This window comes from Heterodontus francisci, chromosome 7 (assembly GCF_036365525.1).
Source record: "Heterodontus francisci isolate sHetFra1 chromosome 7, sHetFra1.hap1, whole genome shotgun sequence".
NCBI lineage: Eukaryota > Metazoa > Chordata > Chondrichthyes > Heterodontiformes > Heterodontidae > Heterodontus > Heterodontus francisci.
This window is the reverse complement of record NC_090377.1, coordinates 74,384,478-74,399,452: the sequence shown is the minus strand read 5'-3', so window position 1 is coordinate 74,399,452 and position 14,975 is coordinate 74,384,478. Positions and strand designations below refer to the sequence as shown.

Here is a 14,975-nt window from a genome sequence, read left to right as displayed (position 1 = left end):
TAATACTCAAACAGCATAGATATGGCAGCATTTTCTTCATACATTTGAAATAGTAAATACATATTAATATTTTATGTATTTTAATTCCTATTTTCATTTTAACATTACAGTATGAAATTTAATGCATTGTTTTTGAAACATGAAAAATAGTTTCTGATCTGTACATTCTGTCTTATTTAAATAAAATCTTGAGACTAAATTGTGTACAATAGTTAAAAGATAATTTCCAAGTATGCATAGTAATATGTAAAAATTGTAGTAAAAACCTTGTATTCTTGGAAATGATCCTTTACATTTGCACACCATTTACTCTGACAATAGGTCATCAACTTAAAAGATTAACTCTGTTTCTATCCCCATAGATGCTAACTAACCTGATTATTTCCAGTATTTTCTGTTTTTATTTCTGACTTCCAGCATCCGCAGTATTTTGCTTTTGTAAACGTGGTAATATATGTCTTCAACACTGGTTAAATTCAGAGTCAGCAGGAATAAAAATTGAATCAAAATGCAGAAGCTGTGATAGCTAAGAACTCAAACAAGTTGTACTCATTACCATTTTATTCTTTAGTACTCTCGTCCTCAGTGAGTGTTGATTTGGCAGGTTTTATTTAGCTTAAAACTATTTCAGAAATTAAAGTACTATGGAACGTGCCTTTTCTGTGAGGTAATTTCGCTTTTTCATTTTTTTCTGCACAATCTTGCCTCTGAAGAGGTTGCAGATAAAAGTAGTCTTTTCTCATTTCTTTTCCCCTCATGGACACGGTTTACTTTTTATTTTGACTGGGAAATGATGCAGCTTTCTCCTCCTTTTAGAGTGAAGCAGACATATTGGCTGCCTTAGTAAGCAACCAATGGTTGCGTGACCATGTTCTTATAGCGTGCCATATATTATCGCCAATAGATGTCAAAATGCATTAATTATTCAAATATTATTTACATGAATAATAAATGATATGCATACACAAGATATACAAGTACAATGATGCCTATTGAAAATTGTAGCAGATTTCTATACCAGGGATATTTCACTGGCATAAGTTCTGCAGAAAGAACATTCTGGCACAGAACAATGTTTGAACTTTTCAAGTGAATGCATGCGAGCAGTTTTAACCCTTCTGCCAGACAGGTGAGGAGTTAAATCACCCAGGTTACATACATGTCAGAAAGCTGCCATAATACCATTGTTTGAATTTTAACCTGTTCTACTGAGCAGCAGCAAGGATACCCACCCAAAGCCAGTGGAATCCTCCTTTACATATGCATGTCATGTCCCGATGATGTAATTGATTACCTAACAGCAATTTTAACTGGAGGCCTGGGAGATGAAGCCACTGTGGCTTTCCCACCAGATGGAGACAGTGGGAAAAGGAGCCAGAAATGGCCCAGAAGTTTATTTTAGACTTTCCGTTTCTGTTAGGAGGAGCAGGGCTGCTGTAATGGAGTACTGACCTGGAGACTTTGTTTTATTTTCAACTATTTTTCATTATTGAAAGGAATTAGACATGAGCTTGACTGGATTGACAGCGGCCTTTGAAAGGGCCACATCTGAAAAAATTCGTTGTCAGGATGAAGTGAACAGAACCAATAAGTCGATTGAACTGGCTAACAGATTAGTGAAAGGTCTAGAGGTGAGACCGTATGAAACTACCTAGTGCAGTAATGTACTTATTGTTTTATGGTGTGCTGTTCATCTCAAAATGGTCGTAATAATTCAAAACAGCCAAACTGCTTTAAATACATTAATACATTTGGCTATCCTTAGTTCTATTTTAACATACTCTTCAGCCTTTTAATAAAATATTGTTACAGTTGTTAAAACCGAAATACTGCAATGTAAAAGGGAACATTTGTCATGATATTGTTTATAAGATGTATGCTGCTTAGCTTCATTTACATCAAAAGAAAATAAGGATAATTCACCAGTCTATATTTTTTCATATTCTGTTGTGTGAACATTTACTAATGTTTTACATTTTTTGATTTTCATACGGTAGTCAGAGAATGTGCGCTGGGCTCAGTCTGTCACACAGTATCATGAGCAGGAGGAAACTCTCTGTGGCGATGTTCTTTTGATGGCAGCTTTCATTTCTTATGCTGGCTCCTTCTCAAAGAGGTATCGATATGAGCTTGTTCAAACCATGTGGATGCCTTACCTGAGAAGCCAAAAGGTATATATTTTAGTTGCTAGTAGTGAAATGTGTTTTCATGCAACAGTTCCTGGAACTATTTTTATCATGAATGTTATTAACCTGACCACAACAGTATTGGTCTTTATTGTACCTATGTCACCTATTAAAATTTTCAATTATACCCAGACCATAGACAGTTTCAAAAACCTTTGGTTTGGTAAACTTAGGGGTTATCTTTAGGAACTGAAGCATATTTAGTTGATCATAAATTTGTTTTTAATCTGAATTATCTGCACAGCAAAAATCACAAGCAAGATAAACATATGTTTACGACTCTATATGTTATATATTGTTATACTATCTGTAAAATGTTAGGAACTAATTAGCTGGGAACTAGTTGTTATGTGTAAGTGTTCCAGTGGAGGGGGACATTCACAGCTGCACTGGGGAGTCATGTTATATGTAACACTAGAACCAGTTGAATCAGGTCTATCACCAGATCATGGTGCTGAAATAAACAAGACTGACTCCAGCCTTTTCCAAGTTTTAAAGTGTGATTCTTTCCAACATCTGGGAACCAGAAGACAACATAAAGGCGAAACACTATACTATTATGTAATTGGTTTTTGCTGAGTCTACCAGCTAAACTAGTTGCTTTTTTTTTTACCTTAACCAGTTTAATCATGTCTCTTGGTTCTTTTGGATGTACCCCACAAGCAGAAGCCCAACTTGAAAAAGTTGGTCTGGCAATCCAGTATTTACACAGTCTTCGGCTTCTTGCAATATGTGATAGTTCATTGGCAACAGGTGAGGTCCCAGAGGACTGGAAAATAGCCAATGTTCTTCCTTTGTTTAAGAAGGGTAGCATGGATAATCCAGGAAATTATAGGCCGGTGAGCCTTATGTCAGTGGTAGGGAAATTATTAGAGAGGATTCTTCGGGACAGGATTTACTCCCATTTGGAAACAAACAAACTTATTAGCGAGAGGCAGCATGGTTTTTTGAAGGGGAGGTTGTGTCTCGCAAACTTGATTGAGTTTTTTGAGGAAGTGACAAAGATGATTGATGAAGGAAGGGCAGCGGATGTTGTCCATATGGACTTCAGTCAAGCCTTTGACAAGGTCCCTCATGGCAGACTGGTACAAAAGGTGAAGTCACACAGGATCAGAGGTGAGCTAGCAAGATGGGTACAGAACTGGCTCTGTCATAGAAGACAGAGTGTAGCAGTGGAAGGGTGCTTTTCTGAATGGAGGGATGTGACTAGTGGTGTTCCGCAGGGATCAGTGCTGGGACCTTTGCTCTTTGTAGTATATATAAATGATTTGGAGGAAAATGTAGCTGGTCTGATTAGTAAGTTTGTGGACGACACAAAGGTTGGTGGAGTTGCGGATAGTGATGAGGATTGTCAGAGGATACATCAGGATATAGATCGGTTGGAGACTTGGGCGGAGAAATGGCAGATGGAGTTTAATCCGGACAAATGTGATGTAATGCATTTTGGAAGGTCTAATGCAGGTGGGAAGTATACAGTAAATGGCAGAACCCTTAGGAGTATTGACAGACAGAGATCTGGGAGTACAGGTCCACAGGTCACTGAAAGTGGCAACGCAGGTGGATAAGGTAGTCAAGAAGGCATACGGCATGCTTGCCTTCATCGGTCGGGGCATAGAGTATAAAAATTGGCAGGTCATGCTGCAGCTGTAAAGAACTTTAGTTAGGCCACACTTAGAATATTGCGTGCAATTCTGGTCGCCACACTACTAGAAGGACGTGGAGGCTTTGGAGAGGGTACAGAAGAGGTTTATCAGGATGTTGCCTGGTCTGGAGGGCATTAGCTATGAGGAGAGGTTGGATAAACTCGGATTGTTTTCACTGGAACGACGGAGGTGGAGGGGCGACATAATAGAGGTTTACAAAGTTGAGTGGCATGGACAGAGTGGATAGTCAGAATCTTTTTCCCAGGGTGGAAGAGTCAGTTACTAGGGGACATAGGTTTAAGGTGGGAGGGGCAAAGGTTAGAGGGGATGTGCGAGGCAAGTTCTTTACATCGAGGGTGGTGAGTGCCTGGAACTTGCTGCCGGGGGAGGTGGTGGAAGCAGGTATGATAGCGATGTTTAAGAGGCATCTTGACAAATACATGAATAGGATGGGAATAGAGGGATATGGTTCCCGGAAGTGCAGAAGGTTTTAGTTTAGGCAGGCATCGGGATAGACGCAGGCTTGGGTGGCCGAATGGCCTGTTCCTGTGCTGTACTGTTCTTTGTTCTTTTTCTTTGACAGATAATGTGGCTTTGCAACAATTCTAGTTCTCCTCAAGACTCAGTCAGAATCCAGAATGGAGACAAATAAATACAGGCTAATATTTTGTTTGCATAGTATCACTTCAAAACGGTGCCATGTAGACTACGTTGATTCCCCTGGGGCAGACAGTGCTGCTAACCTCTACTTGTGCAGCCCCTGTAGTCTTCCTCATTGATACCATTGAAGAAATCTGGGAGGTCCATGCAAGTAGCGGCCGGTGTCACTATCTACCCCATGGCAATCAATGTAGGCTATGTGGCACTGCTTTGAAACAGAGGTACTTGAATTTTTAGTCCACCGACTGTAGTGCAGATGATTAGACCTACAATCTTGACTCCGCTTAAACCATCTTGGAAATAAGCAAAATCTAACAGATACAGTCTCCTTTTCTGACAGGCTAACACCACAACAGAATGAAACTTTTATATTTGTGGATTGACCATAACTGGATAGGACAGTTACTCTTTTTTTTCCCCCCCCTCAAACTAGATAAGAAACTTGGCTGGATGTTAGTTTCTTGAAGCAGCTCAGTTGCCTGTCTTCTGCAGCTCTGCGGCCAGCATTTATTTCCGCAATTTCAAAATTAATTTCACCTTTCTTACTGCTATCTTTATAAGCCAGCTTCCTCAGGGGATAATGCATATCTAACGGTATTAGTTTTGTTGTATGATTGCCTTTAAGAGTGATGCCCCTTTAAGTTCTTAGTATGCTAATGAGCTGAGTACCAGGATACAGTCATGTAACAACATGCCAGTCTCACTCTGTAACTGCAACACCAGTTCTGTTAATAGTTAGCTCTGTACTGTATATGTTAGTTAGCTGTTTAATAAACCTGTTCGAGATCTTCAACAACCTGGACTCCACGCATCTCATTTATGTTGCATCAGACAACATAAAAAAAGTTTCTCATTACATGAGGGCAGCTGTGGTGAGAAAACAAGATGCAAGATTGATCACCACAGAAAAACAGCTTTAAAAACTATTTACAGCTAAAACAGAGAAAGTTAAAAGAAAAACTGCCCAAATAGTGTAAAGAAGGAAAGAAAACTCACCTCCAGCTGCAGAGGACAGAGCTCTGTACAACAGGCTGCAAATCAATCACTGTGAGCAGTGTGCTGTCAGCACAGGAACCCCAGTTTAAAAAAAAAGCTGTGAGGTGTTTGCAAAAGTTGATTTTTTTTGAAAAGGCTCAGTAAATGAAATAAAAGGAAAACCCAATAATATAAAAGCAAAATACTGCAGATGCTGGAAATATGAAATAAAAATAGAAAGTGCTGGAAATACTCAGGCAGCATCTGTGGAGAAAGAAGCAGAGTTAATGTTTCAGGTCAGGTCTAGAGTTCTGATGAAGGGTCACTGACCTGAAACATTAACTCTGCTTCTCTCTCCACAGATGCTGCCAGACCTGCTGAGTATTTCCAGCACTTTCTGTTTTTATTCCTGCTTTCTAACATCTGGAGGACTTGTGCCTAAATTGGGCGAGCTGCCCCACAGACTAGTCAAGCAACAGCCTGGCAGAGTCTTACACACCAAATCATGCCTTGTAGCATGACTCCTCCATCACCATCCCTGAGTTTGCCCTGCCCAACCAGCAGGACAGACCAAACAGAACTGGAGGAAAACTGGTACAGTCAGGAGGGAATGGCCCTGGGAGTCCTTAACATTGATTCAGGACCTATGAAGTCTTAAGGCCAGGAAACCTCCTGCTGATTATCACCAACTGCCCTTCCTCAGCTGATGACTCAGTACTCCTCCATGTTAAAAACAACTTGAGGGTAGCAAGGGCACAGAATATACTCTGGTTGGGAGACTTCGATGTCCATCATCAAGAGTGGCTCAGTAGCACCACTACTGACCGAGCTGGCCGAGTCCTGAAGGCCATATCTGCCTGACTGGGCTTGCGGCAGGTGGTGAGAAAACTAACACGAGGGAAAATCTTGCTTGCCCTCATCCTCGCCAATCTACCTGTCGCAGATGCATCTGTCCATGATAGTATTGGGAGGAATTACCATCACATAGTCCCTGTGGAGACAAAGTTCTGTCTTCACACTGAGGACACCCTCCATCATGTTTCGTGGCAGTACCACCATGCTAAAGGGGCTAGATTCACATCAGATCTAGCAGATCAAAACTGGGCATCTATGAGGTGCTGTGAGCCATCAGCAGCAGCATTGTATTCCACAACAAGCGGTAATCTCATGGCCCAGCACATTCCTTACACTACCATTCCAATTAAGTCAAGGGACCAACCCTGGTTCAATGAGGAGTGTAGGAGGGCTTGCCAGGACCAGCATCAGGCATACCAAAAATGAGATAACAACCTGGTAAAGCTACAACACAGGACTACATGCATGCTAAACAGCAGAAGCAGCATGTTATTGATAGAGCTAAGCAATCCCACAACCAGCAGGTCAGATCAAAGCTGTGTAGTCCTGTCACATCCAGTTGTGAATGGTGGTGGATAATTAAACAACTAATAGGAGAAGGTGGCTCCATAAGCATCTGTATCCTCAATGATGAAGCCAGCACATCAGTGTAAAAGCCAGGGTTGAACCATTTGCAAGCATCTTCAGCCAGGTGTGCTGAATGGAAGATCCATCTTGGCCTCCTCCTGAGGTCCCCACCATCACGGATGCCAAGCTTCAGCAAATTTGATTCACTTCGCGTGACATCAAGAAATGGCTGAGTTTACTGGATAGGGTACTGACACCATCCCAGATGTAGTGCAGAAGACTTGTGCTCCAGAACCAGCCACACACCTAGCCAAGCTGTTCCAGTACTGGCATCTATCCGACAATGTTAAAATTTCTTGGTACGTCCTATCCACAAAATACAAGACAAATCCAAACTGGCCAATTCTTGCCCCATCAATCTACACTCAATCATCAGCAAAGTGTCATTGGTAGTGCCATCAAGCGGCACTTGCTCACCAATAACCTACTCACCGATGCTCAGTTTGGATTGCGTCAGGTCCACTCAGCTCCAGACCTCCTTCGTCCAAACATAGACAAAAGAGCTGAATTCCAGAGGTGAGGTGAGAATGACATCAAGGCAGCATTTGACCAAGTATGGCTTCAAGGAGCCATAACAGATTTGAAGTCTATGGGAATCAGAGGGAAAGCTCTTCACTGGTTAGGGTCATAAGTAGCAAAAAAGAAGATGGTTCTGGTTGCTGGAGGCCAACCATCTCTGCCCCATGACATCACAACAGGAGGTCCTCTGGATAGTGTTCTAAGCCCAACCACCTTCATTCCATCATAAGGACAGAACTGAGGATGTTTACCGATGATTGCACAGTGTTCAGTTCCATTTGGAACACCTCAGATTCTGAAGCACTCCGCGCCAGCATGCAGCAAGACGTGGACAACGTTCAGGTTTGGGCTGATAAGTGGCAAGTAACATTCGTGCCACACAAATGCCAGGCAATAACCATCTCCAATAAGAGAGAATCTAACCATCCCCCTTTAACATTCAACGGCATTACCATTGGTGAATCCCCCAATATCAACATCCTGAGGGGATACCATTGACCAAAAACTGAACTGAACCAGCTACGTAAGTACTATGGCCACAAGAGCAGGTCAGAGGCTAGAAATTTTGTGGTGAGTAACTTACCTCCTGACCAAAGCCTGTCCACCATCTACAAGGCACAAGTCAGGAGTGTGATGGAATACTTTCCGCTTGTCTGGATGGGTGCAGCTCCAACAACACTCAAGAAGCTCAAAACCATCCAGGACAGAGCAGCCTGCTTGATCATCACCCCATACACCATCTTCAACATTCACTCCCTCTACCACTGGCACATCTATGAGATACTGTAGTGTTACGACCAGGTGAGAAAGAGGTCTAGGGTTCCCTTTCAGCCTTCACCTGGTCTTACTGTAATTTTAAACACACTGTGTTTGTAGCTCCCCCTTGGTGAATCCTTGTTCACTGCTTTCCAATTATAATGCAAAGGAACCAGCACAAACAGGCTTTCTTAGGTTTAAAGAAGAAATGTGAAATTTTATTAAACTTAAACTCTAATTCGGTTAACACCTACAGATTCACGAGGCGCCCACGCTAACATGCAAATGCAATACACACATGCAGATAGGGACAGAAAAGAGAAGAAGAAATAAAGTGGAAAAGTTTGAGAGAATATCTGGAGAGTTTTTGTTATGAGTCTTCAAGCTTGCTTGTAGGTCGATCTTGTTTTTCGTTGGGGCCCAATATTCTTTTTAAGCATTGTTCACTGTAGGAGACTTTTATCTCTTGGGGTTCATGTGTCTTCAATGGATTCAGAAGCTGGCGAGAAAGAGATAGGAGCAGGCAGACAGACGGGAGGTCTTCTTCAGTCCAGGAACACTCAGCTTTCTTTTTGCAGACTCTCAGTTCAAAACTGCAACAGCCAGTTAGTCATGTGACTAACTGGTCTGACCACGTCTGTTTGTGGATTGAATTGGAGCAGGTAATAGCTCCTTTGTCTACAGCACTGTCTGTTGTTATGCAAAAATGTCTTTCCAGCCAGGCACCTGGCAACCCTTTGTCACAAGCCTTCTTTTCTTCCCAGCAACAATTTGAAATTTAATGTCCATGTTGCGAAATTAATGTGACTCATTCTTGGCAGGTGGGGGCCTGCATGACCGTAGCAACATGGCAAGGCTCCTTCAACAACACCTTCCAAACCTGCAACCTCTACCACCTAGGAGAACAAGGGCAGCAGATACATGGGAACACCACCTGCAAGCTCCCTTCAAAGTCACACACCATCCTGACTTGGAAATTTATCACAATTCCTTCACTGTCGCTAAGTCAAAATCCTGGAACTCCCTTCCTAACAGCACTGTGGGTGGATCTGCACCACAAGGACTGCAGCTGTTCAAGAAGGCGGCTCATCACCTTCTCAAGGGTGATTAGGGATGGGCAACAAATGCTTGCAGTGATGCCCACATCCCATGAATGAATATTTTTAAAAAAACATTTCAAAGAAAATAAAATCTATTGAGATAAAAATTAGGCCAGAACTGTGCATTCCTAGAACATTTCCACTGGGCCATTTAAGGGGCAAAGTTTCTGCCCACCTTAAACAAGGCTCGCAGGATACGGGAGGCACATGTTTGGAACCCTGTCTTTCAAATGAGTAGTTCCAATGTTCCCAGCTTGGTCGAATAGTGGTAACTCAGTAGGGCATGTAAAAGTAGGTGTAACATAAATATGACAGTCAAAGATTCAGGTCTGGACTATGGTCTGAATCCTCAAGATTGTAGAAATCTGCCACAGTCTCACAGCCTCCTTACAAAAGAAGACTGAAGGGCCATTTCATGGATGTGTTGGCGCTGGTTGGAGGATATTCTGACACCCCGGCACACAATGCAAAATTTGCTGGCCCTGAAGTAGGCAGACACTGAAGATGCACCCATAGAGGCACGGACATATGACTGTCATATTTATGTTATCTCACCTCCAGCTGGCGCCATGAATATGACTAGGCCTATCCCAGCACTTACACTGGGCAAACGCATTTTCTAGCCCCATATATTTTTTCCTCCTTTTCTTATCATATTTTTTCCTCTCCTCCTTTGTTGGGCACTACCTCTACAAGCACTGAGCACTCTTCATTCCTTGCTGAGTGGCAGCTCTTCATGCATAAACCTTGATAGATAATGCCTGCAAGCTATTCAACAATAGGAGGGGAATAATGAACCCAAGTCTATATTTTTTTTATTCATTCATGGGATGTGGGCGTCGCTGGCCAGGCCACCATTTATTGCCCATCCCTAATGGCCCTTGAGAAGGTGGTGGTGAGCTGCCTTCTTGAACCGCTGCAGTCCATTTGGGGTAGGTATACCCACAGTGATGTTAGGAAGGAAGTTCCAGGATTTTGACCCAGCGACAGTGAAGGAACGGTGATATAGTTCCAAGTCAGGATGGTGTGTTACTTGGAGGGGAACTTGCAGGTGGTGGTGTTCCCATGCATTTGCTGCCCCTGTCCTTCTAGTTGGTTGAGGTCGCGGGTTTGGAAGGTGCTGTCTAAGGAGCCTTGGTGCAATGCTGCAGTGCATCTTGTAGATGGTGTACACTGCTGGCACTGTGCGTCGGTCCACCAGATGTTTACACACATGTCAAACAAAGGTCATTGCAAAGTAATCAGGAATCTTTTTTCCCCTAACTGAAGAATAATGAACCCAATTTACCGAGAATAATGTTGCTCCAGTCGTGATCAGTTAATTCGGCAGAAACTAGAGAAAATTTATGTTTCTAAAGATTTTAAATTTTTCTTCCTTTCCCCTCTGCTTTTCATGGAAAATGCTGTATCCCAGCCTAGAGAACATGCAAACAACTTCTCCCAAACTGTTTGCCTATGTTGGACTGTAAATAAGCATTTGTGGCTGGTATTCTCTTGTCCTGCCTTGCAGAGTTGGGGTGGGACCTCCACCTTCTACCCGAACTCGCCATAACCCCAGCCCAGCTTCCTGGGTTGTGGGTTGTTAAGCATTTATGGTGCAGGATTCCTGACAACAACTGGGGGTTCACCAGTGGCCCAGTGGAAAAGCCAGGTGGTGTCACAGGAGCCATGTTAAAAAGATTTAAAAATCCAAAGAAGCAGAAGATCAAAACCTTCAACAGGTAAGTACCCAGGAGACAAAATGGATGGAGAACAGGCTGCTCCAAGCCGTCTCGTGATGGGAAGGAAATACGGCACTTGTATGTAATGGTCCTTGCAATGGCAGGTCAGGGTGGTAATTAGACCAGGCCTCACTGTCCACATGTGCTCCCTATTCTGCCAATTCCAGGCAAGGTAGTGGAAGTACATTCCAGCCCTTTGTGGTTGGCAGTGGCCAAGAGTGACTCTCTATCCGATGTTTCCCATTCTGTCTGAGGAGAATCTGTAGGCCTCTGCATAGTACTTGCACAAGGTGGCACTTCTGAGATCAGAAATTGACTAAACTTTATCACAGGTACACAGTCAATTTCCATCCAGTAACTTTATTCAGTAGCACAGATTTTAATATGTTGTCACACTCTTAATTAATCTGCCTTTGTTACAGATTTATTTATAAATTTCGATGTTCTGTATAGTAGTCTTTAAATTCAGTCTGAGTGTGACATTTAATATTTTTAAAGTTGTTTATGATCCTGTTAGGCTCTCTGCTGCCACCAATGCCACTGTCTAATGAGCTAATAAGGAGTTTGTAGTTGAAGAATATGAGTTGGTTCACATAACTTACTTTCTCTCGAACAAGATTTTATCTTCACTTGCCTCCTTTCCAAATGGTTTCAGCTGATATTGGCTTAAAATTATTTTATCCTCTGGGAAAAATCATAGTGGGCAGTGGCTAGCTGTCTTTGACTGTAGGATAAATAAAGGAATTTCTCTCTCTCTATGTGGGGAATCTTAGGTTTAAACGGAAGTTGTACGCACTTTGAGCTAAAAATTCAATAGTGCCAGTTTTCAAGCATAGGGATTACGATGTGCGATTACCCTGTGCCCGATCAAGATGATGCAGACAGCATGCGCACTTCATCTTGCTTGCTTATCACCATGATTGCAGCATGCAGCCCAGCACTAAACACACTGCTGAGTGGCTGCGTATTCATCAGGGAGCCCAAGTGTGTGTGTGGCTAGTGTGAGTTAAAGCCAGCCTACACCTCTTAAAAGGGAAACTGCATCAAGTGCTGGAACTGTCTCCAAAGTTATTTCTCACAAGGAAGAAAGAGGAGCAATGAAGCAGGCCAGATAAAGTTCCCTGGTTCTCTGATGCTGTGCTGAAGCCTCAGTCCAGGAGGTGGAAAGGAGGAGTCAGGTCATATTTCCACAGGGGGTCAGGAGGCCTTTCGGGCACACACTGCAAAATGATGAGCAGATAGCCACGGAGGTCAATTCAAGGAGTCTGGCTCTGAGCACCTAGCTCCAATGCCAGAAAAAGGTCAATGACCTCACATGTGTGGTCAAGGTCAGTGAATGCATCTTCAAATGCCATATCCTACCGACCACACATGACACTCAATGCACTACACCCCCATCACACACTCATCAGGAATCTCTAGCAATCAGGACTCGTGCTTACCATTCGGATGCTTCGCCTTACCCTCACAGTACCACTACTGCAAGCCTCACACCCATGTATCGCAGCTTCCACATAGCTCCAGCTATGACAAGCACATCATCTAAACACATTGCAACGCAGTCACTGACACTCTCCATTCTCTCTTACAGTACAAGGTGGCACATAACAGGAAGGCACAGCAGAGAATTAGAGTGGGCCAGGCATACCTGCATTTCCTGAGCCCTTTGGCGGGACGGTGCTGTGAATTATTAGTGACTGAGGCCATTGCAACTGGTGTCACCGAGAACGTCCAGGATGACTGTATATTCCTACCCTACATATAAGCACAAAAGAAATAGGAGCAGTAGGCCATTCGGCCCCTCGAACCTGCTCTGTCATTCAACAAGATCATTGCTGATCTGGTTGTGGCCTTAACTCCACTTTCCTGCAGGCCCCCATAACCCTTGACTCTCTTGTAGATCAAAAATCTATCTAACTCAGCCTTGAATATGTTCAATGACCCAGACTCCACTGATCTCTAGGGAAGAGAATTCCAAAGATTAACGAGCCTCTGAGAGAAGAAATTCCTCCTCGTCTCCATCTGAAATGGGCGACCCCTTATTTTGAGTCCTTAACAAGAGGAAACATCCTTTCAGCATCTACCCTGTCAAGCCCCCTGTCAAATCGCATTTCAGCTTCATCCCAGAATTGAGCATGAAGTGCAAGCCTCAAATGAAGTGACCATGGATCTCTTGCTTTCCACCCAATGCCCCCCCCCTCCACCCCAACTTCCTTCACCCTTCTGTATTTATGCCCGATAACTGCCACCTGGCCAGCCAGTGCAGGCCTCACCATGAAGGGTGCAAGCAAGCACACATGTCTGATGAAGAACCATCACTTAATCTTGCACTTGCAGCCACCAGCTCAGATACTTGCACAGTGTGTACTTTACATAGTAATATAGAGGTGGGATCAGCATATGTTGATTCACCAGGGACAAATGGGCTGCATCCAGGCCAGGGCCAGCACAGACACAATGGGCCAAGTGGCCTCGTTCTGTGCCATAAAAATTATATGATTCTATGATTCTAAAGGATAGCACACGTGCCAGCTCAGTGGAGGACAATGTTGCAGATGAATTCTGCTGCAGAAGACTCTGATGAGAACCTTGATGGGCGGCATACGGGAAAAGGCTGATGGCCGTGCACATAAAAATGCTTGATCCATTGTCAGGCCTGCCAGACAGCCTCCTGTCACTGTCAAGAAGCATAGAGGAGTCCAACTCCAACTTGACATAGAGGTTTGCACAGAGCTTAGTGCCCATTCTTTCCAGCTTGGAAGTAGTGGCCAACTCCATGACAGCAGTTGCAGCCCCACCTTGACAGAACAGCGGTGTAATGGTAATGTTACTGGACTAGTAATAAAGTGGTCCTGACTATTGCTCTGAGGATGTGAGGTGAAATCCCACCATGGTAGCTGGTGGAATTTAAATTCAGTTAATTAATAAATGTGGAATTTAACAAAAAGCTAGTTTCACTAATGCCCTTTAGGGAAGGAAATTTACCATCCTTACCTGGTCTGTCCTACATGTGACTCCAGACCCACAACAATGTGGTTGACTCTTAACTACCCTCTGAAATGGCCTACCAAGTCCCTCAGTTGCACCAAACAGCTACAGAAAAGTTGAATAATAATAAAACTGGACAGACCCCTCCCGACATCAACCTAGGCTCTGGAAACAACAATGGCACTTACTGCCCTGTTGACCCTGCAAAATCTTCCTCAAGAACATCTGGGAACATGTGCCAAAATTGAGAGAGCTATCTCACAGATCAGTCAAGTAACAGCCTGGCATAGTCATACTCACCAAATCATACATTACAGCCAATGTCCCAGAATCCTCCATCACCATCCCTGGGTATGTCCTTCCTACCAGCAAGACAGGCTCACCAGAGGTGGTGGCACAGTGGTATACAGTTGGGAGGGAGTTTCCCTCGTATTCCTCAGCATTGACTCCGGACCCCATAAAGTCTCATGGTATCAGGTCAAACATGGGCAAGGAAACCTCTTACTCATTACCACTTACTGCCCTCCCTCAGCTGATGAATCAGTACTCTGCCGTGTTGAACATCACTTGGAAGAGGCAGTGTGGGTAGCAAGGACACAGAATGTACTCTGGGTGGGGGACTTAGAAGAATCATAGAAAAATTACAGCACAGAAGAGGCCATTCAGCCCATCGTGTCCATGCTGGCTGGAAAAAAACTAGCTGCCCAATCTAATCCCACCTTCCAGCACCTGGTCCATAGCCTTGCCTGTTACAGCAGTTCAGGTGCATGACCGGGTACCTTTAAAAGAATTGAGGGTTTCTGCTTCCACCACCATTTCTGGCAGTGGATTCCAAACACCCACCATCCTCTGGGTGAAAAAGCTTTTACTCGTGTCCCCTCTAATCCTTCTACCAATCACCTTAAATTTGTGCCCCCTGGTAATTGACCTCTCTGCTAGGGGAAA

At 43.6% G+C, this 14,975-nt stretch overlaps 1 protein-coding gene across 1 annotated transcript in view; it reads left to right on the top strand.

Annotated features, from left to right (window-relative positions):
- dnah9l (dynein, axonemal, heavy polypeptide 9 like) overlaps positions 1-14,975 on the top strand; it is a 563,466-nt gene that overhangs the window by 411,294 nt on the left and 137,197 nt on the right. The window contains exons 63-64 of the mRNA XM_068036275.1: positions 1,497-1,631; positions 1,998-2,171. Coding sequence (XP_067892376.1) covers positions 1,497-1,631; positions 1,998-2,171 — 309 coding nt within the window. The remainder of the gene's footprint in view (positions 1-1,496; positions 1,632-1,997; positions 2,172-14,975) is intronic.